Here is a 26,384-nt window from a genome sequence, read left to right on the forward strand (position 1 = left end):
CTCTGTTAATAAACTTAATCTACTACAAAGACATATTTTTGACTTATTTTATAGTGTTCTGATCTTTAAGCTAGCTTTTGTGGTTTGTAGTTTTTTTTCCAGGCTCTTCTTTCTTTTCTGAGTTCAGCCCATGTTTTGTACTTGGTTATGCAATAATTTCAACTCCCACAACTGTTAGATACTTTCAAGTTAGGAGGTGAGGCTCATCCAGATGTCTTTCTCCTTCAAACTCCATTAGTTTTGAATTGGAGCTACTGAAAATTAGCCTTGAAGATCACTGCACAAACACCTCCTTTTTAGCATGCCAAGTTTAATACTAAGGCAGCTTAACTGGTGTTATTCACTTTTCACTTACTCTGTAACTTCCATTGAAATGATTCAAACATCTCTCCTTTTTTTCAGCTAACTTTCTCCCTGCCTTTTGGGAAACTGTTGGGCCTCCCTTGAGTAAGGTTTCCATGGACGTCCACCATATCTCATTAAAGTAGCAGATTGCTCTTATGTGATTCAACATAGATAATCTTTCTCAAACTTGAGGGCCATCAAATCATAGTCAGTTTTTGATTGACATTCCTACACAAGCATTACCTGCAGGCAGCAATTAGTGATAAATAGAAGTGGGTGACCATCCATTGCAGTAGAAAGATTGCAGTAAAGGGATCCCAAGAGTGTTGAATTTGGGTTGGTGTACCAAATAATTATGATACAACAATATGGAGCAAGTGGCTGCTATTTGTGATTGGTTTTGGGGAAAAAGTGTACGAGTATAGGAGTAATGAGGGGTTCTACAGTTTGAGGAATAGAGAAAATACGTTTTTAGCTGTACCAATAATTCACACTGGTCTGTTGCTCTTGGATGGCATGTTAACGGATATAATGATATAAAAAAATTATGAAACAGGTTTGAGATAGATCCAGAGACATTTTCAATTGTGGTGAATTTTGGACAAAAACTAGTAACCATAAATTTATGATTTCAATATTAAATCTCAAAGAATTTAGGAAAAACTTCTACATGTAGAATATTAGAAAGTGGAAGTTAATACCACAAGGAGAAATTGAGGTGAATTGCATTGATGCCTGTAAAGGGAACTTGGTAAGTATATGAGTAGAAGGATAATTGAAAAATAATTAGATGAATTTGGGTGGGAGAAATTCATTCATGAAATGAGGGAGCCATGGCAAATTCAGTATTTATTGCCCATCCCCATCTCCTCTTTAAAAGAAATAGGTGTATTCATGCTATAGTCTAGATAGAAGGTCATAAAACTATTGAAGTTATGGCCAGGGAACTTCAGTAGTATTGTCCTAGGTCCAAGATGACTGATCTCTTTAAGAACCAATCTTCTTTTGTGTTAAGTATGATTTCGGAAATTGCAGAGTTTCCCCCAAATCCTTGATGTAATTTTTGGTCAAATGGTGCTGTCATGTCAGTGTCACTTGCCACCCTCTAAAATTTGACTCCACTGTCCAAGTTTGGACCTCAAATATATGGTCTTGACTTGTGTAGTACTGGCAGAACCCAAAGTGAGCATATGTGATTGCAATTCATCTGTAGATATTGATGATGCCACTGATGATACCTTCCATTACTTTGCTGTGGATCAAGATGAGATGAATGGGCACACAACTAACCAAACTGGATTATTCTGCTTTTTGTTGGAAAGACCTAGGTAGCTTATTTTCTACTTGGATATATGCCAGCATTGTAAAGGAACAGCTTTGTCTGGAGGCATGGTGTAACACGAGTCTTCAGCTCTGCAGCAAGCTTGTTGTTGGAGAACAATATTTGCTTATCCAGAAAGCTCAACATTCTTGGATATTACATGGAATGAATCAAATTGGCTGAAGATTGGCTTGTATGATGGTGTAGAAGTCGGGTGGAGACCAGGATATATTGTTCACTAGAACATCAGGTGTAAGCACTTCAACTTTGGCTTTTGCACTTTTACTGGGCTTCTCCATTGTGAGGATGGAGATGTTCTTGAGGCAATCTCCTCATGCTGTTGTTTATGAGCTGAAAGATTAAACATCACCTTACTTGCTGGTCACAGAATGCAAAGATTCTGAACAACTGCTGAAAGAAGATTAGGGAGATTTCCTACTAATTTTCAGTCACCTTCTGGTCATTAACTCATTTGCTGCTAGTCACCTTGGTGAGATCAAATTGATTGTTACATTTGCCTACAAAACAGTGAGTACACAAATCATTAATTCCTGTGAAGTACTTTGGGTGACTTTAAAAACCATGACAACTTTTATCAATTTAGGCTTTTTGGCTCATTGGTAAAGTGCAGCTGACATGCAATATTTGTTCAAACCTCAGCTGAGTTAGAAGAGAACGGTTATAGAGAAAAGGTGCTCTAAATTTGCTAGATATTTCGCAGTACTTGCAGATGAACTGACAAAACGGGGCTTAATATTTTCATCAAGCAATGTTAAGTTTTTACTATCTGTAATTGTTGCCAATCCCAAAATATCGCTGGTTAAGTAATTTGCTCTCTAATATAGTGTGCTTTCTGTTGCTTAACATGTAGCCACGACTGGAAGTAAATAGATTATTCCTTGATCAACGTTTTCCTTCTGCAGCCTACTAAAAATAGTGAAGTTATAACGTGTTTAACTTTCTAAACATTTCTTAAAATTCTGCAGGATAAAAATGTACCCTTTATTTCATCTGCCTTGCCCTCCATTAGCTGGATTAGAGGCTTGCGATTATACATCAGTGAAGACTTATTGCTGAAGCATATTCCTGCTCTTTATCTTTTTGTTTGCAGTTGTTATATACACCTTTTGACCTTAGGGGTGACTGCCCATATTGAGTTTAATATGAAAGTGCCATTTACATTGATATTACATTTATATGAACCTTATTTCTTAAATTTTACAAGTGAAATTTTGCAATCTGAAAATGCCTTCAGTAATTTATGGAACAATGTAGCAATGAATAGTATGTTAAAATATATTTTAAAAAAATCAGGTAACATCAATGATGCACCTTATCTTTTAAGTGGCAAATTGAGGATAATTCCATATTTGTCTTAGATTGCAGCAATCCTGCGAAGGCGGAAGTTAGACTACTATATTCACAAACTGCTCCCTGAGATCCTCCAATCGACCTCCTTCCTTACTGCAAATGGTGGCCTCTATATTATGTTTTTCTGTATCCTCAGGTGAGAGGTTTACTAATCTACAGATGAAATTGATTTTGTGAGATCTGTCAAATTTTAGACGTGCTTTTTCGGCACTTTCATGTGTCCCTTCAGTTACAGTCAATTGCTGCATTACAACTCTAAATTTTTGGCAGCTGGAGCTAAATGATACCGATTAAACTTGTCAGCAATTTGATAAATGGACTTGTGTGATCATTTCATTGTGCTGAATGCTATTTAGTCAATGCTGTCATCATTCCCCCACTGTACAATAAGAAACAATGTAGTTAAAACTCAGTAAGTTAAGATTTTAATTTTATTTAACACGCTAACCCGACATGGAAATATATTGTCATTCCTTCACTGTTGTAGTTCCAATTTCTGAAACTCCCCACCCAAAAGCATCACTTTGAACACTGTGGTAGTTCAAGAAGGTAGCTCTCCTCCACCTTTCCAAGAGCAGTTGGGGATGGCAATAAGTGCGAGTCTTCCTTGTGGCATTCACATCCCCCACATAATTAAGTTTTTTTAAATCAAAGAACTTGGTGCGTTTTGGATTATATATTGCATGGAGTAAAACACTGAAAAACTGCTATCCAATTGTTTGTAAATCCCATGACTTTGGCACCTGGCCATGTGTCGTAGGTTCACTGCAAAATTTACTATAATACTGTGCAATGTCTCTTTTTTTTAAAAAAAGGTGAATTAAAAGTGTGTTTGGGTATTCATAGGCCTAATATCCAACAGTCTAGAAAATCTGCTCATCCAGCACCAGCAAGTTCAGAGGGTGCTGGATTATCATTTTACCATCCTTTTCTGTACTTGCGGCTATTATGCATGTCTGAACTAGATAGTGTGTGTTCATTTGCTGCAGCTTCAGATGAGATGGTATCAGGATGGCCATTAAACTCATTCGGACCTATGTTATTTTCTGGCTCGTTTATGGAAAAAGTTTCAAAAAGGTTGCCAATTTTTATGCACTCTCATTGCCTGCCTGAATAATTAATATGAGGAAAGTACATGTCTTCATAAGAAGAGGAATGAATAACCCAGTTTAAAAGAATGAGAGTAATAAAAGAAATTAATAATGGGTTGACGCATCATTTTACCCATTCTTGTATTGTCAATCATGGAACTGATAATAGCTGATATAAAATTGTAGCAATCTCCACTTGTATAGGACATTGGTTAAACCATATCTGGAACACAGAACAGTATAGTGCAGGAACAGGCCCTTTGACCCAATGTCTGTGCCAACCAGGATGCCTAATTAAACCTACCTGCCTGAACACGATACGTATCCCTCCATTCCTTGCATGTTCATGTGCCTCTCAAATGTCATATCATGTCTGCTTCCACTGCCACTCTGGCAGACTGTTCTAGACACCTTCACCTCTCTTGTTTATTTTTTTTTGAAAAATCACTTAACCCCACCAATTTCCTTTAAACTATGCCCTTTAGTACTTGACATTTTTACTCTTGGGGGTGGGGGGGGGGGTGGGGATGTGGGAGAAGCCTCTGACTATCTATGCCTCTCATAATTTTATAAACCTTGATTGGGTCTCCCCTCAGCCTCCGATGCTCCAGAGAAAACAGTCCAAGTTTTGTGCCAACCTCTCCTTTTAGCTTATACTCACCAATCCAGGCAGCATCCTGGTGAACCTCTTCTGCATCCTCTGCAAAGCCTCCACATCCTTCCTATTATGGGGCAACTAGAACTTCACACAATATGGCAAATGCAGCCAAACCAAAGTTTTTTTTATCTACAACTACAATGTGAATTCCTGCTTCTTGTACTCAATGCCCCAGCTGATGAAGGCAAGCATGCCATATGCCGCTTTTACTACCATATCTACTTGTGTTGCCACTTTCAGGATGGACTTTCACTTATAGACTTGGACCCCAAGATTCCTCTGTACATCAATGTTGTTAAGGGTCCTGACATTTACTGTATACTTTCTCCTTGCATTTGGCCTCCCAAAGTGCAACACCTCACACTTTCCCGGATTAAACTCCATTTTCCATTTCACTGCCCATATCGGCAACTGATCTATATCCTGCTGTATCTTTTGACGACCTTCTTCACTATCCACAACTTCATCGATTTTTCATGTCATCTGCAACTTACTAGTCACCCATCTGCATGTTCATTCAAATCATATTTATAAAGGTCCCAGCACTGATCCCTGCAGAACACCACTGGTCACAGACCTCCAGTCAGAATAACATCCCTCTGCCATTACACTGTCTTCTATGGCCAAGCCAATTTTTAACCCGATCTAGCAAATCACCATGGATCCCATGTACCTTAATTTTCTGCATCAGCGTACCATGAGGGACCTTGTCAAATGCCTTACTAAAGTCCATGCATACAACCCTCATCAATTGTCACTTTCTCAAAAAATCAAGTTTGTAGGATGTGACCTTCCTGCACAAAAGCCATGCTGACTGTCCTAATAAACCCATGCTTTTCCAAATGTGAGTAAATCCTATCCCTAAGAATCCTCTCCAATAGCTTCCATTCCACTGATGTGAGGCTCACCAGCCTATAATATTCTGGATTATCTCTATTGCCCTTAAACAGAAGAACAACATTGGTTACTCTCCAGTCCTCTGGACCTTGCCTGTGGCTAGAGAGGATACAAGATCTTGTCAAGCTCTGGCAATCTCCTCCCTTGTCCTTCTCATAACATCGAATATATCCAATCAGGACCTGGGGACTTATCCACCTTCATGTTCTCAATAGACCTAATACCACCACTAGCGTCACCTTGATCTCAACAATGTGCGAGATTATTAGCATACCCCACAATGATCTTGCTGTCTTCCATGTTGTTCTCCTTGCGAATTCCGATGTGAAGTACTCGATTATTACCTTGCCCACATCCTCTGGCTCCAGGCACAAATTTCATCCTTCAGTAGTTCTACCTTCTCCCAAGTTACCATCTTGTTTTTAATTATGTATAAGATACATTTGGATTTTCATTAATCCTACTTGCCAAGGACATTTCATGGCCCTTTTGGCGCTCCTAATTTCCTGCTTGAGATTTTTTCCTGCTTTCTTTATATTCCTTAAGGGCCTTGTCTGATTTCAGCTTCTTAAACCTTACATATATTTCCTTATTGTTTTGACTACATGTACAACACCTCTCATCATCCAAGGTTTTCTAATCTTGCCATCTTTGTCTTTCCTCCTTACTGGAACGTACTGGTTCTGAATTCTTAAACGACTCCCACATGCCAGATGTGGACTGGCCCAATACAGCTGCTCCTAATTTACTCTCCCCAGCTCCTGCCTAATAATGTTGTAATTTGCCTTCCCCTAATTTAGCATTTTCCCATGAGGTCCAGAATTATCCTTGTACGTAACTATCTTAAAACTTAAGGAGTTGTGATCACTGTTCCCAAAATGCTCTCCCACTGAAACACCAATCACCTGGAGTTCTGTGGAAAATATTTTACTCATTATTTAAGGAAGGATGACAGTGTATTCGTAACAGTTCAGGGAATGATTACTAGACTAATATCGGGAAAGGGCAGTTTGTCTTACTGGAAAGGTTGGTTAGCCTAGCTTTAAGAGTGAATAAGACCATTGGAGGTGTGGTGGGGGAGGGGGGGGGTGCTTGTGTGACTGGTTGGATGTGGAGAGGATGTTTTCTCTTGTGGGGCAATCAAGAATAGTGTGTAGGGGGATGGGAGGAGGGGGGTTGTGGTCACTGCTTTAAAATAAGGCATTGTTCATTCAAGATGGAGTGAAGCACCATTTCTAAGAGTTTTGAGAGTCTTTGGAATTGTCCTCAAAGAGCAGTGAAAGTGGAAGTCCTTTGAATATTTGTAAGACAGGAGCTGATAGATTCTTGATAAGCAAGGGGTGGAAGGTTACTGTGGAATGCAGAGTTGAGGGTTAATCAATCAATGGCAAAGTAGCTTTTAATTCATCATGTTGATATGCATTAATATTACACCCATGTACAAGTCTTGGATTAGATTGCAACAATTTCTAATGAATAATATTTATTTATATTTAGTGAATGGAAGCAGAATTAGTTAGGTTGCAGTTTAGCAATTTTTAAAAAAACAATATGTTTTTAATGAATTGTTTTACTGATTTTCTTGCAACTTAGGTGGGTTCCCCAAGATTGAGGATGCCTTGCATCCATTGCTATTTCTGTGGGCCAGTTGTGACTGATTAAGGCCTGTGTAGGACCCACAAATGGGGTAGGAGCTACCCAATAAGTAGTTTTGTGTGTGGATAGTTTCAGGTGGTCTGCTCCTTCTGTTAGCACTGGGCTTCTATGACTCCCAACAAGTGGACTTGATGTTCTCAGTGCTGTCCCCAAATGGTTCATCATTGCTTTCAGTAGTTATGCATTTCTGCCTTTCTTCATTATTATCTAAGTTATGCAGTTAGTAAAGCTGATTAAGTCAATAGGTGGGGTGGGGAACTGAGGTTCCTTGGGTTTTTGGGGAATCCAGGGAACCTGACTCATTCAGGATTTGGGGGTGAGAGATGGGGTGTTCTACGTTTGCAAGGGGCCTGGGAAACATGGGCCTCCTGGTATTAAAGAGTATAAGGAAGACTGAGGCCCTCTGAGTTTAAGGTCATTATGGATGTGACATGATTATCCAGGTTGCTGCTACTCCCTCAGTATGAATCTGCATCCATCATCCAGGAACTCGTGTACTAGGATCCATTAACCCACGAGCAGAGCACCGGAGGATTGTTATCAGGCAGCAATGGATGGGTGGCTGAAGATTCTCCCAGGTTTCCTGGATTCTGGGCTGGGATGCAGACTTCAGGCAGTACAGCTGCTGGGACCTGTGGATAGAGGAGGGTGATGAGCATTGAGGAGTGGCTGCAGAGCAAGTGAGTGGCAATGGTTGATAGGCAGCTCGCTGTTGGAGAAGCAAAAATCTAGTGGTTAAAGAGTTGGGGCTGGGTGGGTGTGGGATGTGGAGAAGCATGATTGAATTGGGAGGAAAGGGAGGAGCGAAGGGGCCAAGAAGGATGGAATGAAAACCTTAATCCTGAGGGGCTACCTAAGAAGGGATTAATATTGCTTAACATGCAAGTTTAGCTGTTTTTCTTTCCCCCTCCATATCCAGGAAAACTGCTTGGGAAGTTCTACATATGGTCTGCAGGATTTGGTGCAGCTTTGCCTGCTTCATATTGGCTATTCTCATCGAAAGGAAAGCAGGTAATATTTTTTAATTAAAAGAAATGATGCAATGGAGTTTTAAGATATTAGGAGTATAACCTTTGCTTCTAAAGCTATATTCATCAAGGTGGAATAAAGCTGTGCAACACTGATTTTCCTTTTTGTGTTTTAGATCTATTTGGCATTATGAAGTATCTTCCCAAACGCTTTCTTGCTAGTTTTCCTCCCATCTTTTGTCATGACATCTTTTATTCCTCACTGCAATAGAAATGCACTGGTAGTGGTTAACCCTGAAAAGGCACCACACTTTTGTGATGTTTCATGTCTGACCTTTACTGAACTTCAGCATATTTGCAGCTGTGTAGGTCACCAGCTGATGCCTATATGTACGCTGAGCGTGTAAATCATCAGAAACTGAGGAATAGGACACATAGTTCATTGGGACTTCTCCGTCATTCTGAGGTAGATTATGGTTGATCTCTACTTCAAAATTCACGTTTCTGCCGATCCCCAGATTCTGTGAATTAATGCAATTTATCAGAATATATGACATATTTTCAAGTTCATGAAATGTCAATTTATCAAAATTATAATTTTAGGCTTTATGCCTGAATTTGAATTTAAAAATTATTAGGTAGAACTTTTATGCACCAGTTAAGGAGGCTTTTCTTTTTGTTTGGACTAATACAATTTGAGATTAGAGTGTCGCTGAATTTGGATCATTTGGAACACAAAGTGTTGTCAGTGCTGGATTCAGATAAGTAAAGGAGGTGAGAATGGGAACCATTAGAGAAGGAAGAGGTGAACGATAGCTGGGACCAGTGTGTGAAGTGGGTGGATGGAGCCAGGAGGGGACAAAGATGGGTGAAGGGAGGCTGGGGGAGGTGGGAAGGGGACCAAAAGCAGGAGGACTGGAGGATCAGGATTGGGGGGAGCACAAGGGAAAAAAAGGCTGGGGGGTTGTACCTAAAATTGGAAGACTCAATATTCATACCATTGAGTTGTAACTACCCATGTGAATGTAAGGCGTTGCCCCTCCAGTTTGCGTTGGGCTTCATCCTGGCAGTAGAGAAGGCCAAGGATGGACAGGTCACTGTGGGAATGGCAAGGGAAGTTGAAATGCTCTGCAACTGGGAGCTGGGGATGGCCATTGCTGATGGAGCGTAGGTGCTCTGTGAAACTTTTGCCCAGTCTGCGCTTGGTCTCGCTGATGTAGAGGAGGCTACATCGGGAGCACCGAATGCAGTAGATGAGGTTGGGGAGATGCATGTGAACCTTTGCCTCACCTGAAAGGACTGTCAGGTCCCTAGATGGTGGTGAGGGAGGAGGTGTAAGGGCAAGTGTTACATCTACTGTGACGGCAGGGGAAAGTGCCGGGGTGTTGAGGGATGAGCAGACCAGGGAGTCACAGGACCACTCCCTCAGTGTTCACCCCCCATCTGGTTCCAACTGTCGTTCACCTCTCCCTTCTCTGCTAATGGTTCCCACTCCCACCTCCTTTACTTATCTGAATCCAGCTCTGGTGGCACTTTGCGTTCCTGCTTAACTCCCTCCAGCAGCTGTCTCCTGTGTCACACCCCCCCCACCTTGCTCCATCTGTTGTTTTTTCTTTTTCCCCTGTCTCTATGTCTGCCTCCATCTATCATTTCACCTGCCACTGTCTTCTAACTCCACCCCCGCTCACCTCCCCTACCTGTCACTACCTGCCTGTCATCTTACACCCCTCCTCAGTCCACCAATCACCTCGGAATCCTTTCTCACCACTCCCCATCTCCTCTTTATGCTGGCCACCTTGCCTCTCCGCTCTCAGTCCTGACACAGGGTTTCAACCTGAAATGTCGACAATTTCTTTCCTCCCATAGATGCTGCCTGACCCACTGAGTTCCTCCAGCAGATTTTATTGCTCCAATTTCCAGCATCTGCTGTCTCTTGTGTTTCTTAACCTCTGGAAAAATGTGTTCTCAAAGTTTTTTCTCAACAAGTTGCTTAAAGTTCAATTCAAATGCTGAAGTGGAAGAAATGTCAATACTGCAGAATGAATTATGTTAAGATCCTAATAATTTTTATTCCTATAATCTATTAAACTGTGCATTTAAGATTATTAAAAATGACTGCTAGTTTGCTTGTTGCCTTCATGCCTGCCATTACAACTACTATGTGTTACCATTGTTTTGGTATTACTTTTGCTTCCTGTGATGCACTGTCCATTTCTGGGGTGAGATGCTCATCTTTAATGTGGGCATCTTATGGAGGAGTTATTTTCCCTGATTTCTGAGTCACCACAATGGGTTTTAGGTTTTATGTTGCAGTTTGGTGAAACTGTTAACCTCCCCAAGCCCTCAGTGAACTGTTATGAAATAGCATTACAACTTCGTTGCATAGAGAGTCCTAAACCCTGATGTGTGTACTGTCAGGTATCTGCAAGACATCTGAAAGGAATGCGGGTGGAATTATGTGATGGTGAATTTAATTTTCATTGTGGTGCAAGGCTGTGCCTATATTACACTGATCAGCTGGCTGGCATCCAGCCAGAGGAGTAGCTGCTGCTGCTGCTGCTGGCTGTCACAGCCAGGCCCAAACTCAGGCTGGCTGAGCTCTCTTTCTTTGTGCCCTGACCAGTTCAGTGCCTGGAAGGTGTTTCCTCTAGCTTCCTTTTGCCCTTGCACTTGACATGCACTCTCACGCATTCTTAGCCTTGTGGTGGTAGCCGGGTTGATTTCCCAGGTGGCCAGCTTGTTCACCTGCCTTACCCCTGCATGATGTGTTGTCTGAGTATCCTGGAGGATCCCAACTCCTCCTGGGGCCCCTCTGTTCCATGATCTTAACTTCTCTGGTGCTGCTGCTCAGAGTCTGCTGACTGTCTTTTAAGCAAACTGCTGGAGGAACTCTGGCCAAGCAGCATCTGTTGAAGCAAAAGGGTGGGTTTTGGATCAAGATGTCATCAGTCATGATGCAGGATCTCAATCCAAATGTTGACAATCCCTTTGCCTGCATGGATGGTGCTCGATCTGCTGAGTTCCTCCAGTGGTTTTTTGCTGCAGGTTCCAGTATCTGTAGTCTCTTGTGAATCCTGATTTGTCATTGTTGACTTTGTTGCCATTGTTTGTCATTTAAGGTTTATGGCCAGTGGGAGGGGGTTTGCTTTTACAGCACAGAAGTTGGCCATTCATCACATCAGGTCCCTGCCAGTTCCCTACAAAGCAATCTCATCAGTCCCATTCCCCTCCTTATTTCCCGTCACCTTTCAGCTTATTCTCTCTCACATGAGAATGAAGTGTTTTAATTTTTTTTGCAATTACCTATACTAAAGGGGATAAGTTACAGTAGTGGATATGGGAGGAAATCAGAGCACCTGGTGGAAACCCACACGGTCATAGGAAGAATGTGCAAACTCTGAGATTGCCAAGGTCAGGATCAACCTAAGAGCTATGAAGCAGTAGTGCTATTATGTTATTTAACAGCTTCCAGGCTATGCAATAAAAGGTTTGGGACTTTTATTCTGGTCTATTTATTTGTCAATATGTGGATATATTTTCTGAATACTATTATGTCAAACTGCTGCCTAACCACGTTGCTTAATTAATTTTCTAGTCTGTGTCTCTTTTTCATCTAAATGTCTTTTGTAATTAAATCCCAAGCAAATTAATCTTGTAGCAAATTTGATTAGGGGGACGTTTGAAATAAACTTGATCTCATTATTACATTATGGGCCACGTCAATGTTGTACACAAGGTGCTTTAAAAATAAGCATTTCTGTGGTTTTGACAACAATGGCCTAGATCTCGCTGTTGAAGAAGTTAGTTACCTCCTACAGATAAATTGTGATTGTAAATTTCAAACAACTGTATGTTGTTAAACATGTAGTTGTATCAAAAAGAAGCTGCTGTAAGCTTTACTCTGAATCGTAATTTTGCACATTCTACACAAAATAAGAACAGCAATGGGAAATTATTTCAGGTGTGGTCCTCCAGTATAAAACGCACTTGCTAGTTTTGTGGCTGAAATGTTTGTGCTGAGCGAGAAATTACCTCTGCTTCTTATACACAATAACCTTGCTATAGATTGCTGTTAACATGGGACTGTCATGAATTTGGTAGCTTACTGGTGCAATGTCTGTGGAAGCTTGTATCGAAAGTGCACTGGCATGTCTCATTAATTAAAAATTAATTGCAGATATTTGTAGAAATGGGGACAATTGCTGCCACTTAATAAGATTGTACAGCTCAGTTGTATAGTTTTACTTCCAATGTTGGCAGTTGTGCCAAATGCAGGAAATGTTTTTGAGCACCCTTAAGCTGTAGGTGCTGATTCATTCAATTAAAAATTCTTGGAATTCTTATTTTTGGGAAAGGAAGAAATGAAACAATAAGACTAGGTTGAAGTTATTTTTTAAATGTAAATGTTGAGAACCACTCACCTCGGGTTTAATGAATGATTATCATTCTTGATAAATGAAGAGAATTTTGCATTATGGTGAGGGAAAATGCCAAAAAGTACTTGGAAACTTGCAACAGGTCAAAATGTGATAATTGAACTACTTGTTCCTTTCTGCATCCACTGTGTGTTTGTTCCTAATGTTTTATTATTTTTTTTGGTTTCCAGCATTTAGAGTCCCCATTTCTTTTTTTACTTTCACAGTACTTGGGGCATTGGGAATCCATGGTGGAGGAGAAAAAAATCGGGGGAGGTGATGCTAAGTATAGTGAAACGTGGAACCTCATTCAGGTGTACAAATGAGTTGGTTGTATATGAGTGTTTGACTATGAATTGAAGCTGCAATCTATGGCCTGGTGTAGTAGAAGATGCTGCTTTCTAGTGAAATATAACTTCCAACAACTAAAATTAATATTTCACTACTTTGCCAGCTTAATAGCTTAAACCTTCTGTTGGACTTCAATCAGCGGTGAAGAGGTCAGAATTTATTGAAGTCCGTTTGCCATCAATGTTGTCCATCCTTCTGAGCTTCCTTAATTGAGCCTGGAATACTGATTTTGCGTGCCAGGGTAACTAACTGGCAGCAGGGCCTTGTATGGTGTGACGGACTGAACAAGCCCTGCCCACAAAACTCCCATGGAAGCTGACAAAGTTCTGCCCCAGCTTTGGCTTTCAAAGCTGTCAACAATTTTCAATGTTTCAGAATCCATTTGACATTCTATTTGAATTTATTTGATTATTTGAAGAATCAAAAAGTATTGAATAAAAAATTTTATTAATTTGAAACGAGAAAACAAAATAAACTAAATTGCTTTAAATAATTAAATAATATTTACCGCTCACCTGTCTGGGGAAGCAATATTGGCAGTTCAGATTCAGATCAGGGGATTCATAGACCCTGCGGCCCATCCCGTCCATGCCAAACAAGTTGCTTACCTAAGCTATTCCTATTTGCCTGTGTTTGGCCCATATCCCTCTAAATCTTTCCTATCCATGTACCTGTCTAAATGTCTTTTAAACCTTGTAATTGCACCCACTTTTACTATTTCCTCTGGAAGCTCATTCCATATACACACTACGTTAGTTGTGGAAAAAGTTGCCTCTCAGATCCCCTTTAAATCTTTCTCCATCCCCATAAACTATGCCCGCTAGTTTTAGTTACCGCTACACTGGAAAAAAGACTGACCCTTCACCTTATCTATGCCCCTCATGATTTTGTATCCCTTCTATGCTCCAAGGAAAGAAGTCCCAGCCTATCCAGTCCCTCCTTATAACTCAAGCCCTCCAATCCCAGCAACATCCTCGTGAAACTTTTTGCATCCTTTCTTTGTTACTCCAAGTGTGGTCTCTGCAATGTATTGTACAGCTGTAACATGACATCCCAACTCTCGTACTCAATACCCTGACCGAAGAAGGCAAGTGTACCAAACATGTTCTTCACCACCTCGTGTACATGTGTTGCCACTTTCAAAGAACTATGTACTTGTATCCCAAGGTCTCTCTGTTCTGCAGTACTTTTCAGGGCTCTTCCATTCACTGCCCAAGTCCTGCCCTGATTTGTCTTGCCAAAATACAACACGGCACTTGTCCAAGTTAAATTCCATCTGCTGTTTCTTGGCCCACTTTCCCAATTGATCTAGATCCCATTGTAATCTTAGATAACCTTCTTCACTGTCTACTATACCATCAATTTTGGTGTTAGTTGCAAACTTGCTAACCATGCCAACTATATTCTCGTCCAAAACATTAATATGAATGACAAACAACAGTGGATCAGCACTGATTGTTGTGGCACAACACTGGTCACAGGGCTCCAATCTGAAAAACAACCCTCTGAATCTTAGCACCAAACTAATTTTGTATCCAGTTGGCTAGATACTTGGATCTCATAGGATCAAATCTTCTGGTCTGGAAGTTTTTGGAAGCACGCAGGACCTTGTCAAAGACCTTGCTGAAGTCAAAGTAAACTATGTCAACCACCCTGCCTTCATCAATCCTTTTGGTCATCTCTTCAAAAAAAAACTCGATTAAATTTGTGAGACGTTATTTCTCACATACAAAGCCATGCTTACTATCCCTTATCAGTCCTTTGGCTTTCCAATGCAGGTACATCCTGTCTCTCAGAATCCCTCCAGTAGCTTTCCCACCATTGACGTTAGGCTCACTAGCCTGAAGTTTCCTGGCTTGTCCTTGAAGCTCTTCTTAAATAAAAACCACCATATTAGCCACCGTTCAATCATCTGGTACCTCACCTGTAGCTAATGATTATAGATCTCTCTGCCAGGGCCTCAGCAACTTCTTCCCTGGATTCCTATGATGTCCTAGGATACACTCAGTCAGGCTGTGAGGATTTAGCTACCTTCATGCACTTGAAGATGCCAACACTTGCTCTTTTGTAGTGTGGATATGTTTCAAGACATCACTGTTTACTTCCCAGACTTCCCTAGCTTCCAGGACCACCTCCATGGTAAATACAAATGAGGAATATTCATTTACGACTTTGCTCATCTCCTGTGGCTCCACACATAGATGACCACATTGATCCTTATTCTCTCCCTAGTTATTGTTATCCCCATAGTATACTTATAGAATCTCTTAGGATTCTCCTTTTACCTTATCTGCCATAGCTATCTTGTGCCCTATTTTTGCCCTCCTGAATTCCCTCTTAAGTTTACTCCTACATCTCTTATACTCTGGGGATTTGCTTGATTCCAGCTGACATATGCCTCCTTTTTCCTGACCAGAGCCTTACTATCCCTTGTCAAGCAGGCTTCCCTAATCGTGCTATCCTTGGCCCCTTTACTCTGAAAGGAACATGCTGGCCCTATCTCCTGTGTCAGTAGATTCTGAACTCTTCAATGATGGTTAAAGTCCAACAGTTGGTTTTGAATCCATTATGTTGTGTTGATGAGCCTTTCCACACCAGTGGCTTGAAGGCACTTTGCTTTTTTTTCTTAGTGGTGGCTTTCCCTGTATCATAGTTGACGGAGATCTCATCCACATTTTCTCTATTTTTATCAATTCTGGATTCGCTCTCGTTTCTATTCAGCCTGTACATGCAACAGAACATCCTCCACAATTTCCAGCACCGCCAGTGGATTCCCATGGCCAGATGCATCATCTTGTTCCCTCCTCTTTCAGCATCCTGAAGGGATGGTTCCCTCTGTAACTCCCACAGGTCCATTCTTGCATCTCCTCTGACCACTCCCCTCCCTTTCTCATGGAAGTTTGCATCTCCCATGCAATCATGGGAGATGCAACAGCTGCCCTTTTTACTCTTCTCCTTCTGCCATCCAGGGATTCAAATTATCCTTCCAGGTGTAGCAGCAATTCACTTGCACTTCTTTCAATTTGGTGTTTTGCACTCAGTGCTCACATTGTGGTCTCTTCTATGTTGCAAAACCAAATGCAGATTAGGAAGTGTCTTTGCAGAACATCCCTCTTCGGTCTGCAGAGGGGCAAACCTGAGCTTCCATCTGTCTGCAACTATATAATTGCCATTCTTCCACTCTGACCTCTGTCTTTGGCCTCCTATGTTATTTCCAATGATGCCTTGAACAGCACCTCCTCTTCTTTCTGGGTACATTGAAGCCCTTGGGACTTGATATTGAATTTAACAATTTGGGTAACTACTTTTTTTTTCCCCCTCTCCACAGACAAGGCTGTATTTTTCTGTTTCATTTTGTTTCTTTGCACTTCTTTCTCTGAGTGCCAGTTTTTAAAGTAATTGTTACCTGATGTGCTGAGTATCCCCAATATTTTCTGATTTTATTTCAGATTCTGGCATCTGTAGTTTTTTTCTAAAATCTGACCAGTCAAGCTTCTCCCACAGTCATGATGTGGTGTTTCTGCAATAGATATTTCTTTTACTTATCAGCCATAGTAAAAGCTCATCAGATTAGGGAGATAAAAGCTGGAAAGCTCAACTTGATCTGCTTATGTGATTGAAACTAGTCCAGAGATTCCTGTCTACCCGGTTTCATGTTAAATAATATCTACCCCCTCCTCAAGGTAATCTTGCCCAGGTTGAAATGGGTTCAGCTCTTCAAATAAACTTAGTGAATCAACAATTGTTAGACAAGCCAGCAACCTGTTTTTATGGGTCCACCAGCCTTTGGCAAAGAGTAGCTTCTTTAAATAGCGGACATTGTGACCTGCATTCCTCTCTAACATATTGGTTGTAGCACATGATCTAGAATTTACTCACTTCATTATCTTGTAAAGCTTGACCAAAATACACTCAGTCTACAATGTAACTAATTAAGATGCTTTAAACTACAATTTTGTGGCTCCTTTGGGCACACCCTCAAGTCTGAATATTATCCCACCATGTGAGCAAACCAAAACCATCTTGTTTTCTAACAGGCTTAAACAGAACTCCTGCGTATAGATAAAATAATATGCATTTTTAAGGTGAACTGTCCTGTAAAATATAACCTATGAATCTAGTTGCTCTGGCTGCTACATCTGAGCACTGGTAGTAAATCTGTGGACAATCCATGCATTAGAATGGCCAGGTTCCTCATGCTATCTTTGTAGATTCACATATAATGAGCATTCTCTCTTTCCATCTATGTAAGAGTTTTTTTCTCTGTTTATCCTTCATGCCTGACTCCCTATTTGTATGTATCAATAATTCAAAAAGACAGAGTAATAGATACATTGGCCCACAATAGGAAGAAAGAAAATTGCAAACCAGATGCAGCATTTCACAGTTTGTTTATTCTTTGGTAACATTATTAGTGGTTAATACAAAATAAGCTTTTCCCTTTTTTGGGGAAAGAGCTGAAGAAATGTTTGCAGCTTTTCTTTGGTGAGTTGAATGTTTTTGCTAGATAGTATGAATGTTTGCTTTATTCTTAAAGTAAGTTTTTGTTTTTACTTATGTGTCACACAATAATTTGGTGGATTTTAGTGACCTGATTTGCCTTGAAAGTAATGTGTTCAAACCCATGATGGTTAAGTAAATATGTTATGTTAGGGACAATGAAATTGCTCTCCTGGAATTTTTCCTTTGATTAGTGAAAAGCACTTCCAAGAATGTTGCTATTATAAAAACTTTCCAATTATTCTTTAGTTTATGATTTCCCCCTTCCTCTGTTAACCCATACACTAATTCAATTGGATGACCTAGGTTAAGGCTTGTTAATAGTTTATTTTTTGAAAGTAACTGTATGATGTTCACATTGAAATATTTCAAAAGAAAACAGTTCCAAGTTTAATTTCAATTATAATTTTAAACCTTGAAAAGCTGAATTTGTTGGCAAGTCAAGGAAAGTTCGTATTAGGCAATGCTTGGGCTACACAGTAAACCAAAATTCTTTCCAAATCATCATATTACATTTGTCTCTCACTTGAATACAAAATTGTACATTTTTTATGGGCAAAGTGTAAGAAGAGCTGCTAGTTAACGAATCAGCATATCTAATCTGTATATGGACTCACTATCTATGATTGGGCACATTATCTTTATCGTGTCTCCAACAACACAGTTTTCTAGTCTTTGGAAGGGAGTGGCAGATTGTTTCATAAATTGACAGCTTCAGGAAAATAGTTGTTAATATCTGACACAGTTTCATGTTTGTTCAATTACACCCTTGTTCTTTGCCCATCTCCCTTCTATCTAATAATCAATTCATATGAACCAAATCGTAATTTTAAGGATCTCAATTAATTTTTTGTTTACTTTCCTAAGGTTAACAAGCCCAACTGATAGGTATTTGGATAAACCAGTGCAGTTCCACGATTGTTGTGCATGGATCTTTGCCATGGATGTTGATTGCTGTATATTCATATTCAAGAGTATGTGCCTGAGCTTTCCAAAGGTTAAAGTACTCACTTCTTAGTCTGTTGTGGGAAACAGATGTCTTTCCATTTGTTATCTGTCTATTGGTCCTGCATGGATTCATTTGCAGCATGGTTGGGTTGAGAAATACTTTGAAGCCAGCGATATGGCACTATTTAAATTTGTGTTCCTTGTTATTTATTACAAAATTAGGAAGTTTGGCTATAACTCTTGCTATTTAAAATGAAGGCTATTTCTTAAGGCAACACATTTTCCTGGTTACAAATATTAGCTGCTGAAGGAACTGCAGTTTATTTTTTTTGATTGGTATAGACATTATGTTATAAACCATGCAAACCAACCAAACTTTAGCTAGATTTTTCATGAGTAACTTAGATAATCACTGAAAAATGGTAGTCCCTTTCCTGATGGTCAATCATATAGGCACTCTGGCAGAGTTACACAATGATTCCTTGCTTAGCGCTCAGGATGTTTCCAGAAACAAGATTGCTGTAGGGGTCATTGTAGCATTTTATTTGGAAATATGCATGCCTAGTAGCGCTGCTGTGATGGGAACCTGGTGCAAAACCCTGCCTTCCCTGCTGTGATGCCGAGAAGCTGGTGTGAGCCCCTGGCCTTTACTGGTGTTCCTGTAATAACAAATAGGCAGGACAATTGCATTTTGGTGAGAGAAGAGCCTTGCTTCACTTCTTGGCCATGGATGAACTGCAGGTAGTTCACTGAATTGCTGGAATTTATAAAGCTGTGCTCTGTATTCTTTACTGGTGTTCAGGATCAGATTGGAAAATGAATGTGCTGATTCCAGCTTGAACTTTATTTCCAAGAATTAATTATTTGGATGATCAAGACCTTCTCAAAACACACAATTCAAGTGAATGTGGTACATGCTCACCATTATATTGTATTGAAATTCATGGTGCCCATATCCCCTTGCATTATGGCTGTGAAAATATTCATCATTGAAATCTTCCAATGTGATAATTCTTTTGGAAGGAAAGACTGATTCTATTACTTTACACCTTCCTTTTAGGTCCCTGAGATGTGCCAGAGTGAATTCTAGACATTGAACTACCTTTTGAAGCTTGTGTGCTGTTGTAATATAGGAGTTAGTAAATTTTTCATGCTAAAAGTGATTGCAATTTAAAGGCCTGAGATCACTTCCTCTCTTGTTTGTGATTGTAACACCTTGCACAAATTGTTTGGAGAAATGATTTAAATTCAAATTACAATTATACTCAATTATACTTGAATTCCGTACCTTGGGTTGAGAAAGTTGTGCTCAGCTCCATAAAGTGGAAATTCCTCTGCCAATTCAGTGAAGTAGCTGCTTTTAAACCATGGCCATGATGTGAAGCAAGTCTTTTCTCTCCCCAACATTTGCCTCTGGAAACTTTACAATCGTGACTTACCTTCAATCCACCTTCTCCCCCACCCCACCCCTCCGTCCACCATCATCGATCCATTTTTAATCAAATTGAAGTACATTGGTTGAAACACATTGTCACATAGCATGCAGTGAATCTTGAATTTTTATAGAAAATTTTTCAAATTAATGACTTGCAGGTGCCAGATTACTAATGAAGTAATAGATAGACAGATTATATCAATGGTTTTGGCATTAAGAATTTGAAGAACCTCTTATTGACTCCAATGCATCTTGATGCCAATTTGTATCAAAAATAGAATTATTTTGTAATAATAAATCATTAACAAATTTTACTAGCTACAATTTTCTCCTTTTGCACCAGTGCTTCTTTCCTCATCAAATGTGACTAATTTTGACAAAACCAAACCAGGACAGTGAACCAAAGTGCACCAAGTATCTTCTTCTTTTTATTTTGTGACAATGCCGAGCGCCACATCCTTCATCTGACAGAAACGAGATGTTTCGTGAATATGAATCAAAGCCCTTTTGTATGGAAGTTTATGCAAGGTATCCAGTGCTGTAAAACTATAGTTGGATATCCATTGTTCCTTTTTTTGAGTAGTAACATTAGTGTAGTATTCAGAAAAGCTTAAAAGTTGCTGGAAAAGATTTTTTCCATTCTTCCAGCACGCAAGTGTGTTGCATATTTAACACTAGTCCAGATAAGATTCTACAATTCGATTCTTAGTTAAAACTTGGTTAGTAGGGACAATTAGTTTTGGTAAATGGGGCTAGGGAGGAGAAATGTAAGGAAACATTTGTTCCTGACTGCTACCAGTTAAGGTAAAATTTGTGTGTGCGTGTGTGAACTCTGTGTTTAGCAGATTGATGAGCTGTCCATAGTCACTTGTCAAGATTATCTCCTCTTTCACATCTTAACATGTATTTCATGTCAATTCCTTTTAATGTGCACAAAATCACAGCATTGGAACATAGAAATTTCCATCCTTGTATCCTTCCATAAAAGTTCACCTGTTTGAATAAGCCTCCTAAACTCTCACTCATACTCTCTTTTTGTGAAGTACTTTTTGCCACTTATAAAGTACTTTTAATATATAAAAATGCACATTCTTGTATTATACATGAAATTGACAACTTGGATGAACTTCAGGAGGGCTGCTTGTTCCTCTGCAATTGTGTACTAACTTGAGTCATCAACCTTAAGGGAAAGATGGTGATCCAGAGTGGGAGATTCGCTGCCATCTTCACTTAAATCAGTGATCCAAGGCGCATCATTTATGTGTGCATGTGCCTGTGTTAACTATATCTTGATCAGTGACTTGCTTATAGTAAATTTCATTGTATTGAACAAAATCTACTTAATTTATTCCATTGTCACATTTGACTTTATATGCAATATCAAAGCAATAGAATTTCCATTATCTCTGAGGTGGCTTATGTGGATTTTAGATTTTATAAGGTGTTGATTTTAATATATTTAATTGGATTCCATGAAGATTCCACCTGTGCAGAGCAGAGAGTCACTGCAAAGAGGGTGACAGGGCAGAAAGTGCTTATGACTATATTTGTGCTGAAATGACATTACGGGGAAACTTGTACAAGTCTTGGTATTAGCACCAATTGGAAAACCTGGACTATTTTGTTTTTGTTGTGATTTTGACTTGACATATAACAAACAAGTTTATTTCCCAATCTTAACAAGCTTCTTTTGTATTTTATCAGAGATGCCCTCACCGCCTTTCCTCCCTTGCCCTTCCTACAGCTTAACAAGTGCATTTGTCTCCTTGTCAGTTCTGTCAAAGGGTCGTCACACTGAAAAGTTGGAACTGCTTCTCTTTCCACAGATGTGGCCTGACCTGCTGAGTATTTCCAGTACATTCTGTTTTATTTCAGATTTCTAGCATCTGCAACTTTTTTTGTTTATTTTTCCCAAGTTTGTCAGTATTTCCCTTTTATTTTACAACCATCCGGAGAGCAAGTTCAAAAATTATTCATACATTCACTGTGGCTTTTTAAACATCTTATGAATGTGTAATTTTGCAGCAGGAGGTGATAAGTTAAACAGACCAGTCACTTCGTTTTGCCTGCTTTATGGTTATAATGCTTTTGAATGTGAAGAACAGGATTTATTATTGATTTTTATCTGAATCATTATAGAAATGTTGGGATGATGTGGATGAGAATTCTGCTTAGTCTGCCTTGTGCCAGTTCTTGTCCTAATCTGACAGAATCATCAAAAGCAATTTTTGGGATATACCATCTGCTTATGAATCTTCCATATGGAAAATATAACATGGTGAAATCAAAGCATTCCTATTGGGAAAAAATTGTTTCTTTGTCACTATTAACATCCACCAAATTCATAGTTTTTTTTCTTGAACTACCCAAATTAATTTCTGTTGCAGAATTAATGGATCAACTGTGATCTTCAGAGTTATAAATCTTATGGCTCACCAGTGATGAAATATTCCAGCTTTGTTCACCGATTTGTAGAGAGACACTGTTTTATGCCCCATGACTCTGTATGTGCTCAGTGTTAGAAATGTGTATGCCACCAATCTGCATGTCTGAACAATGCTGAGGCAGAGGAATTGGCTTTTTAAAAACAGTTTGTTTTTCTACAAGTACCCAGGCCACTGCATCTATGCATCATTGTTCAATCTCGTGGCAGAAAACTCCACAAGGGACCAAGTTATTAAACTCCCTGTATGTTCCAGATGTTTTGCCTGTAGCTCTCTTCCTCATACACATGGAGTGCTAACTGTCCCATGCTGGAGTGTGCCTCAGGCTATGGGAAGTTGTTTTATTTGTTCATTGATGTAGTGGTTCACAGCAACAGCTAGAGTCAAATTTAAGGAACCTCAATGCTTCTCAGTAATTTCTGGCTGGACCCTTGCACACTACTCCATCACACACACAACCATGCTGATACAGGTGATAATGTGGAGTCCTACTAAGCACTGTGTACTTTCTACTTAATTTGTCTATTTCATGTATTCCCTTGCTTAAATCTGCTCGTAGCAAGCAGAATCTCTGTAGAAAAGGAAAGGATGATAAATTTAGTCTGGCTCTTCAAAGATGTAACACCAGGGTAAATCTTTACGTTTGTAGTCATGTAGGTATAAGACTTGAAAGAAAAAAAAGTCATAAATAACAGCTTCTCTGAACTATGTTTTCCTTTAAATGATAGTCTTGAAGAGGGAGGAGGTGAAGGTATTTGAAGGGTTTTCAGCTGTTGTTGATTTGTTTTCTGTTTCCAACACTCTTTCCCTACGTGAAAAATCTAGCTCTCTTCTCCAATGTAGCAGGATTTGGGTGCCATGTAAGTGAAGAGTTAAAACCAACTTTGCTTTTTTGATTTCACAGCAGTAGTTTTGATACCAACAGAGGGTTTTCAGGTTGGAGTGTCTGATGTAGTGTGGGCCTGTTCACAAGCGGATTTCCTTTGTCCAATCTCCAGTTTTGTTTCTCTGGAAAAACCATTTCCTTATAAGTAGTTCAGTGCTAGTTTATAGTATTGCTATGATATTGATGCCATCTTGAAAGGTTCTGGGAAACCCTGAATAAATCTTCGGGGTTTCCCAGAACCTTTCAAGGTGGCATCAGTAGAGCACACTGAAACAACATTGCACACATCTTGTTGCTAAGTAGGCAGTCTTAAAAATGAATGGTAAAATATAAAGTTTTATAATTCATTAAATTCTAGCAAGTGAACATATAATTAGCAAAATAACTCAGAAATTTTAAACCACATAGGTCAATTCATATTGTGACTTGAGATTATTGACTGTAATATTAATGGAAAAGCCACTGAGGTTGTTTCTTTTGAGCTATAGTATGTGGCAGTGTACAAGATATATGACCGGGAAGTGTATCCCAGTCAATTAAACTGAAATTGTGCAATTTGGAAGTATTTCTACTCCATTGCATTGATTTAAAAAAAATATCCAGATTCCTCTTGCATTTTTTTCTGTAATGTTTACTGTTTATACAATCATTATCTCTGAATGTAATATTTAAAGAATTTTCTAAAATAATGTGAAATTTTGGAAGTAACTGTTGGAGTTGTATTCATGAATTAAAGATGTATTGAATAATGCAGCTACACATTTTTTTTGCATATTAGACCTTGTCAGAAAATCCGAGTTGGAGATTGAAGCAGGACTTAATTGGTACAGATATTTAAATACACAAATCTAGACTCAAAATAATAAGGGGAGTACTGCTCATTTGGAGATGTTTTCTTTTAACTGAGTGGTCAACGCAGGGCTTTGTGGATTCCAGAGCAGGGAAATTGCCTGGGCAGCTGGTCAACATTTATTCCTCTGCCAGTGACACTAAAGTAGAACTTACAGTCGTTTATTTCATTGTGAGACATCTGCATGCACTTTGCCTACTGTATTTGCAACATTACGTCAGAAACCTCATCTCAAACTATTCATGTTGTAAAGCATTTTGGAATATCCAAAGGTCACTGCAAATGCAGGTGTTTTCCTTTTTTTTTAAAAAAAAGAGTTCTCAATCTGTCATGTCACCTGGAATGGAAGCTTGGTTTAGAAATAAGTAATCTTTTTTTTGCATGTTCTGGTATTTGATGGGTGCATTAATATTCAGTTGGTATTCCAATGGGCACAACTTCTATATCCATGTTATGAAATCCAGAAGAATTGGAACAGGCCACGAGGACAGAATTGAAAGTATTGTTTTCAATACCAACTAATCAACAATTGTAATATATTTGCATATACATAAATAGCTTGATTCCTCCAGTTGGAACTGAATAAAAGCATTACAGGGGCTCCCCAGATTACAGAAGACCTGATTTACAGAAATCTGACTTTTGCGCAAATCCTACCAAATATTTTTAAAAGACTTTTTAAGACAGGAAAGTTAGTTATAGAAATGCAAATACCTTCAGGAGTTATGGAATGGGGATAGCAACCAGTTAAGTCTTTTTTTAAAAAAAAAGGTTTACATGTAACCTTGCAGCAGTAATCAATCAGATGTCTGTAGGAACATAGCTGCCGGTTCACAGTGGCAGGCCACTTAAGAGATTTGTTGTGGAACCTGCAAGGCAATCTCTTCTATTGACACTTGTAAAATACTTTATCAAACAATGTAACATCCATTGATATTTTAAGGCCATGGAAATTAGCCGTTGATGTGGGGCATTCTGATTCTGTGCCATTGTAACCACACAGGAGAAGACAATAAGTGTCATATTAATCAACCCTCATTGAAGTTGTTTGTTTCTGACATGTGGAAAAATAGCTTTACATCAGGAATGTACCTAATGTAACTGGAGGACTGCCTGTATTGTTTTTCTTTTTCTTCAATTCTCTATGGCTTTCCATCAGGTGCTTTTGGGTTAAAAGAAGCCAAAATTCTTTCTGTTTGTTCTGTTTTTAAAGATGAATTATGGAGCTGTGGTAGCAGTATTTATTTATGCCAAAATAGTTTGGTCTGAGCTGCTCATAAAATTGCATACTTGCATCCACCTGTCTACATTAATGGTGCTGAGGTCAAGGGGGTTGAGACCTTCACGTTCCTAGGTGTGAACATCACCAATAGCCTGTCGTGGTCCAACCATGTAGATGCCACAACCAAGAAAGCTCACCAGCGCCTCTACTTCCTCAGGAGGCTAAAGAAATTTGGCATGTCCCTCTTGACACTCACCAACTTTTATCGATGCACCAACTATCTGAAAGCATCCTATCTGGATACATCACGGCTTGGTGTGGTAGCTGCTCTGCCAGGGACCGCAAGAAACTGCAGAGAGTTGTGGACACAGCTCAGCACATCACAAAAACCAGCTTCCCTTCCATGGACTCTGTCTATACTTCTCGCTGCTTGGTAAAGCAGCCAGCATAATCAAAGACCCCACCCACCCTGGGACATTGTCTCTTCTCCCCTCTACCAAATTGCAGAAGATACAAAAGCCTGAATGCATGTACCACCAGGCTCAAGGACAGCTTCTATCCCACTGTTATAAAACTGTTGAATGGTTCCCTAGTATGATAAAATGGACTCTTGACCTCACAATCTACCTCATTATGACCTTGCACCTTTATTGTCTACCTGCACTGCACGTTCTCTGCAGTGGTGACTCTACTCTGCATTATGTATTGTTTTACCTTGTTCGACCTCAATGCACCGTGAAATGAATTGATCTGCATGAGCAGTTTTTCACTGTACCTTGGGACATGTGACAATAAACCAATTCCAATTCAATACTTGGCCTTATTATTCAAATCAGGAAGCTTCGGATTCCTGTTGGGTGTGCAGAAGTGGCTTTCCAGAGAAGATGTAACAACTAATGTGATGCAGTATTATTGGAAGCTGTTAAATTTGCAAATAAATAGGGATTAGAGCCAGGAAGGGTGGTGTTTGTCAGTCTCGGGAATTGTTTATTTGCTTCCAATTTGCTGCTTTGATTGATGGTGTAC

At 39.5% G+C, this 26,384-nt stretch overlaps 1 protein-coding gene across 1 annotated transcript in view; it reads left to right on the plus strand.

Annotated features, from left to right (window-relative positions):
* tmem135 (transmembrane protein 135) overlaps window positions 1-26,384 on the plus strand; it is a 307,781-nt gene that overhangs the window by 12,913 nt on the left and 268,484 nt on the right. The window contains exons 2-3 of the mRNA XM_052026561.1: window positions 3,046-3,172; window positions 8,259-8,325. Of these exons, the coding sequence (XP_051882521.1) occupies window positions 3,046-3,172; window positions 8,259-8,325 (194 nt within the window). The remainder of the gene's footprint in view (window positions 1-3,045; window positions 3,173-8,258; window positions 8,326-26,384) is intronic.

The sequence above is a fragment of the Pristis pectinata genome, chromosome 11 (assembly GCF_009764475.1).
Source record: "Pristis pectinata isolate sPriPec2 chromosome 11, sPriPec2.1.pri, whole genome shotgun sequence".
Classification (NCBI taxonomy): domain Eukaryota; kingdom Metazoa; phylum Chordata; class Chondrichthyes; order Rhinopristiformes; family Pristidae; genus Pristis; species Pristis pectinata.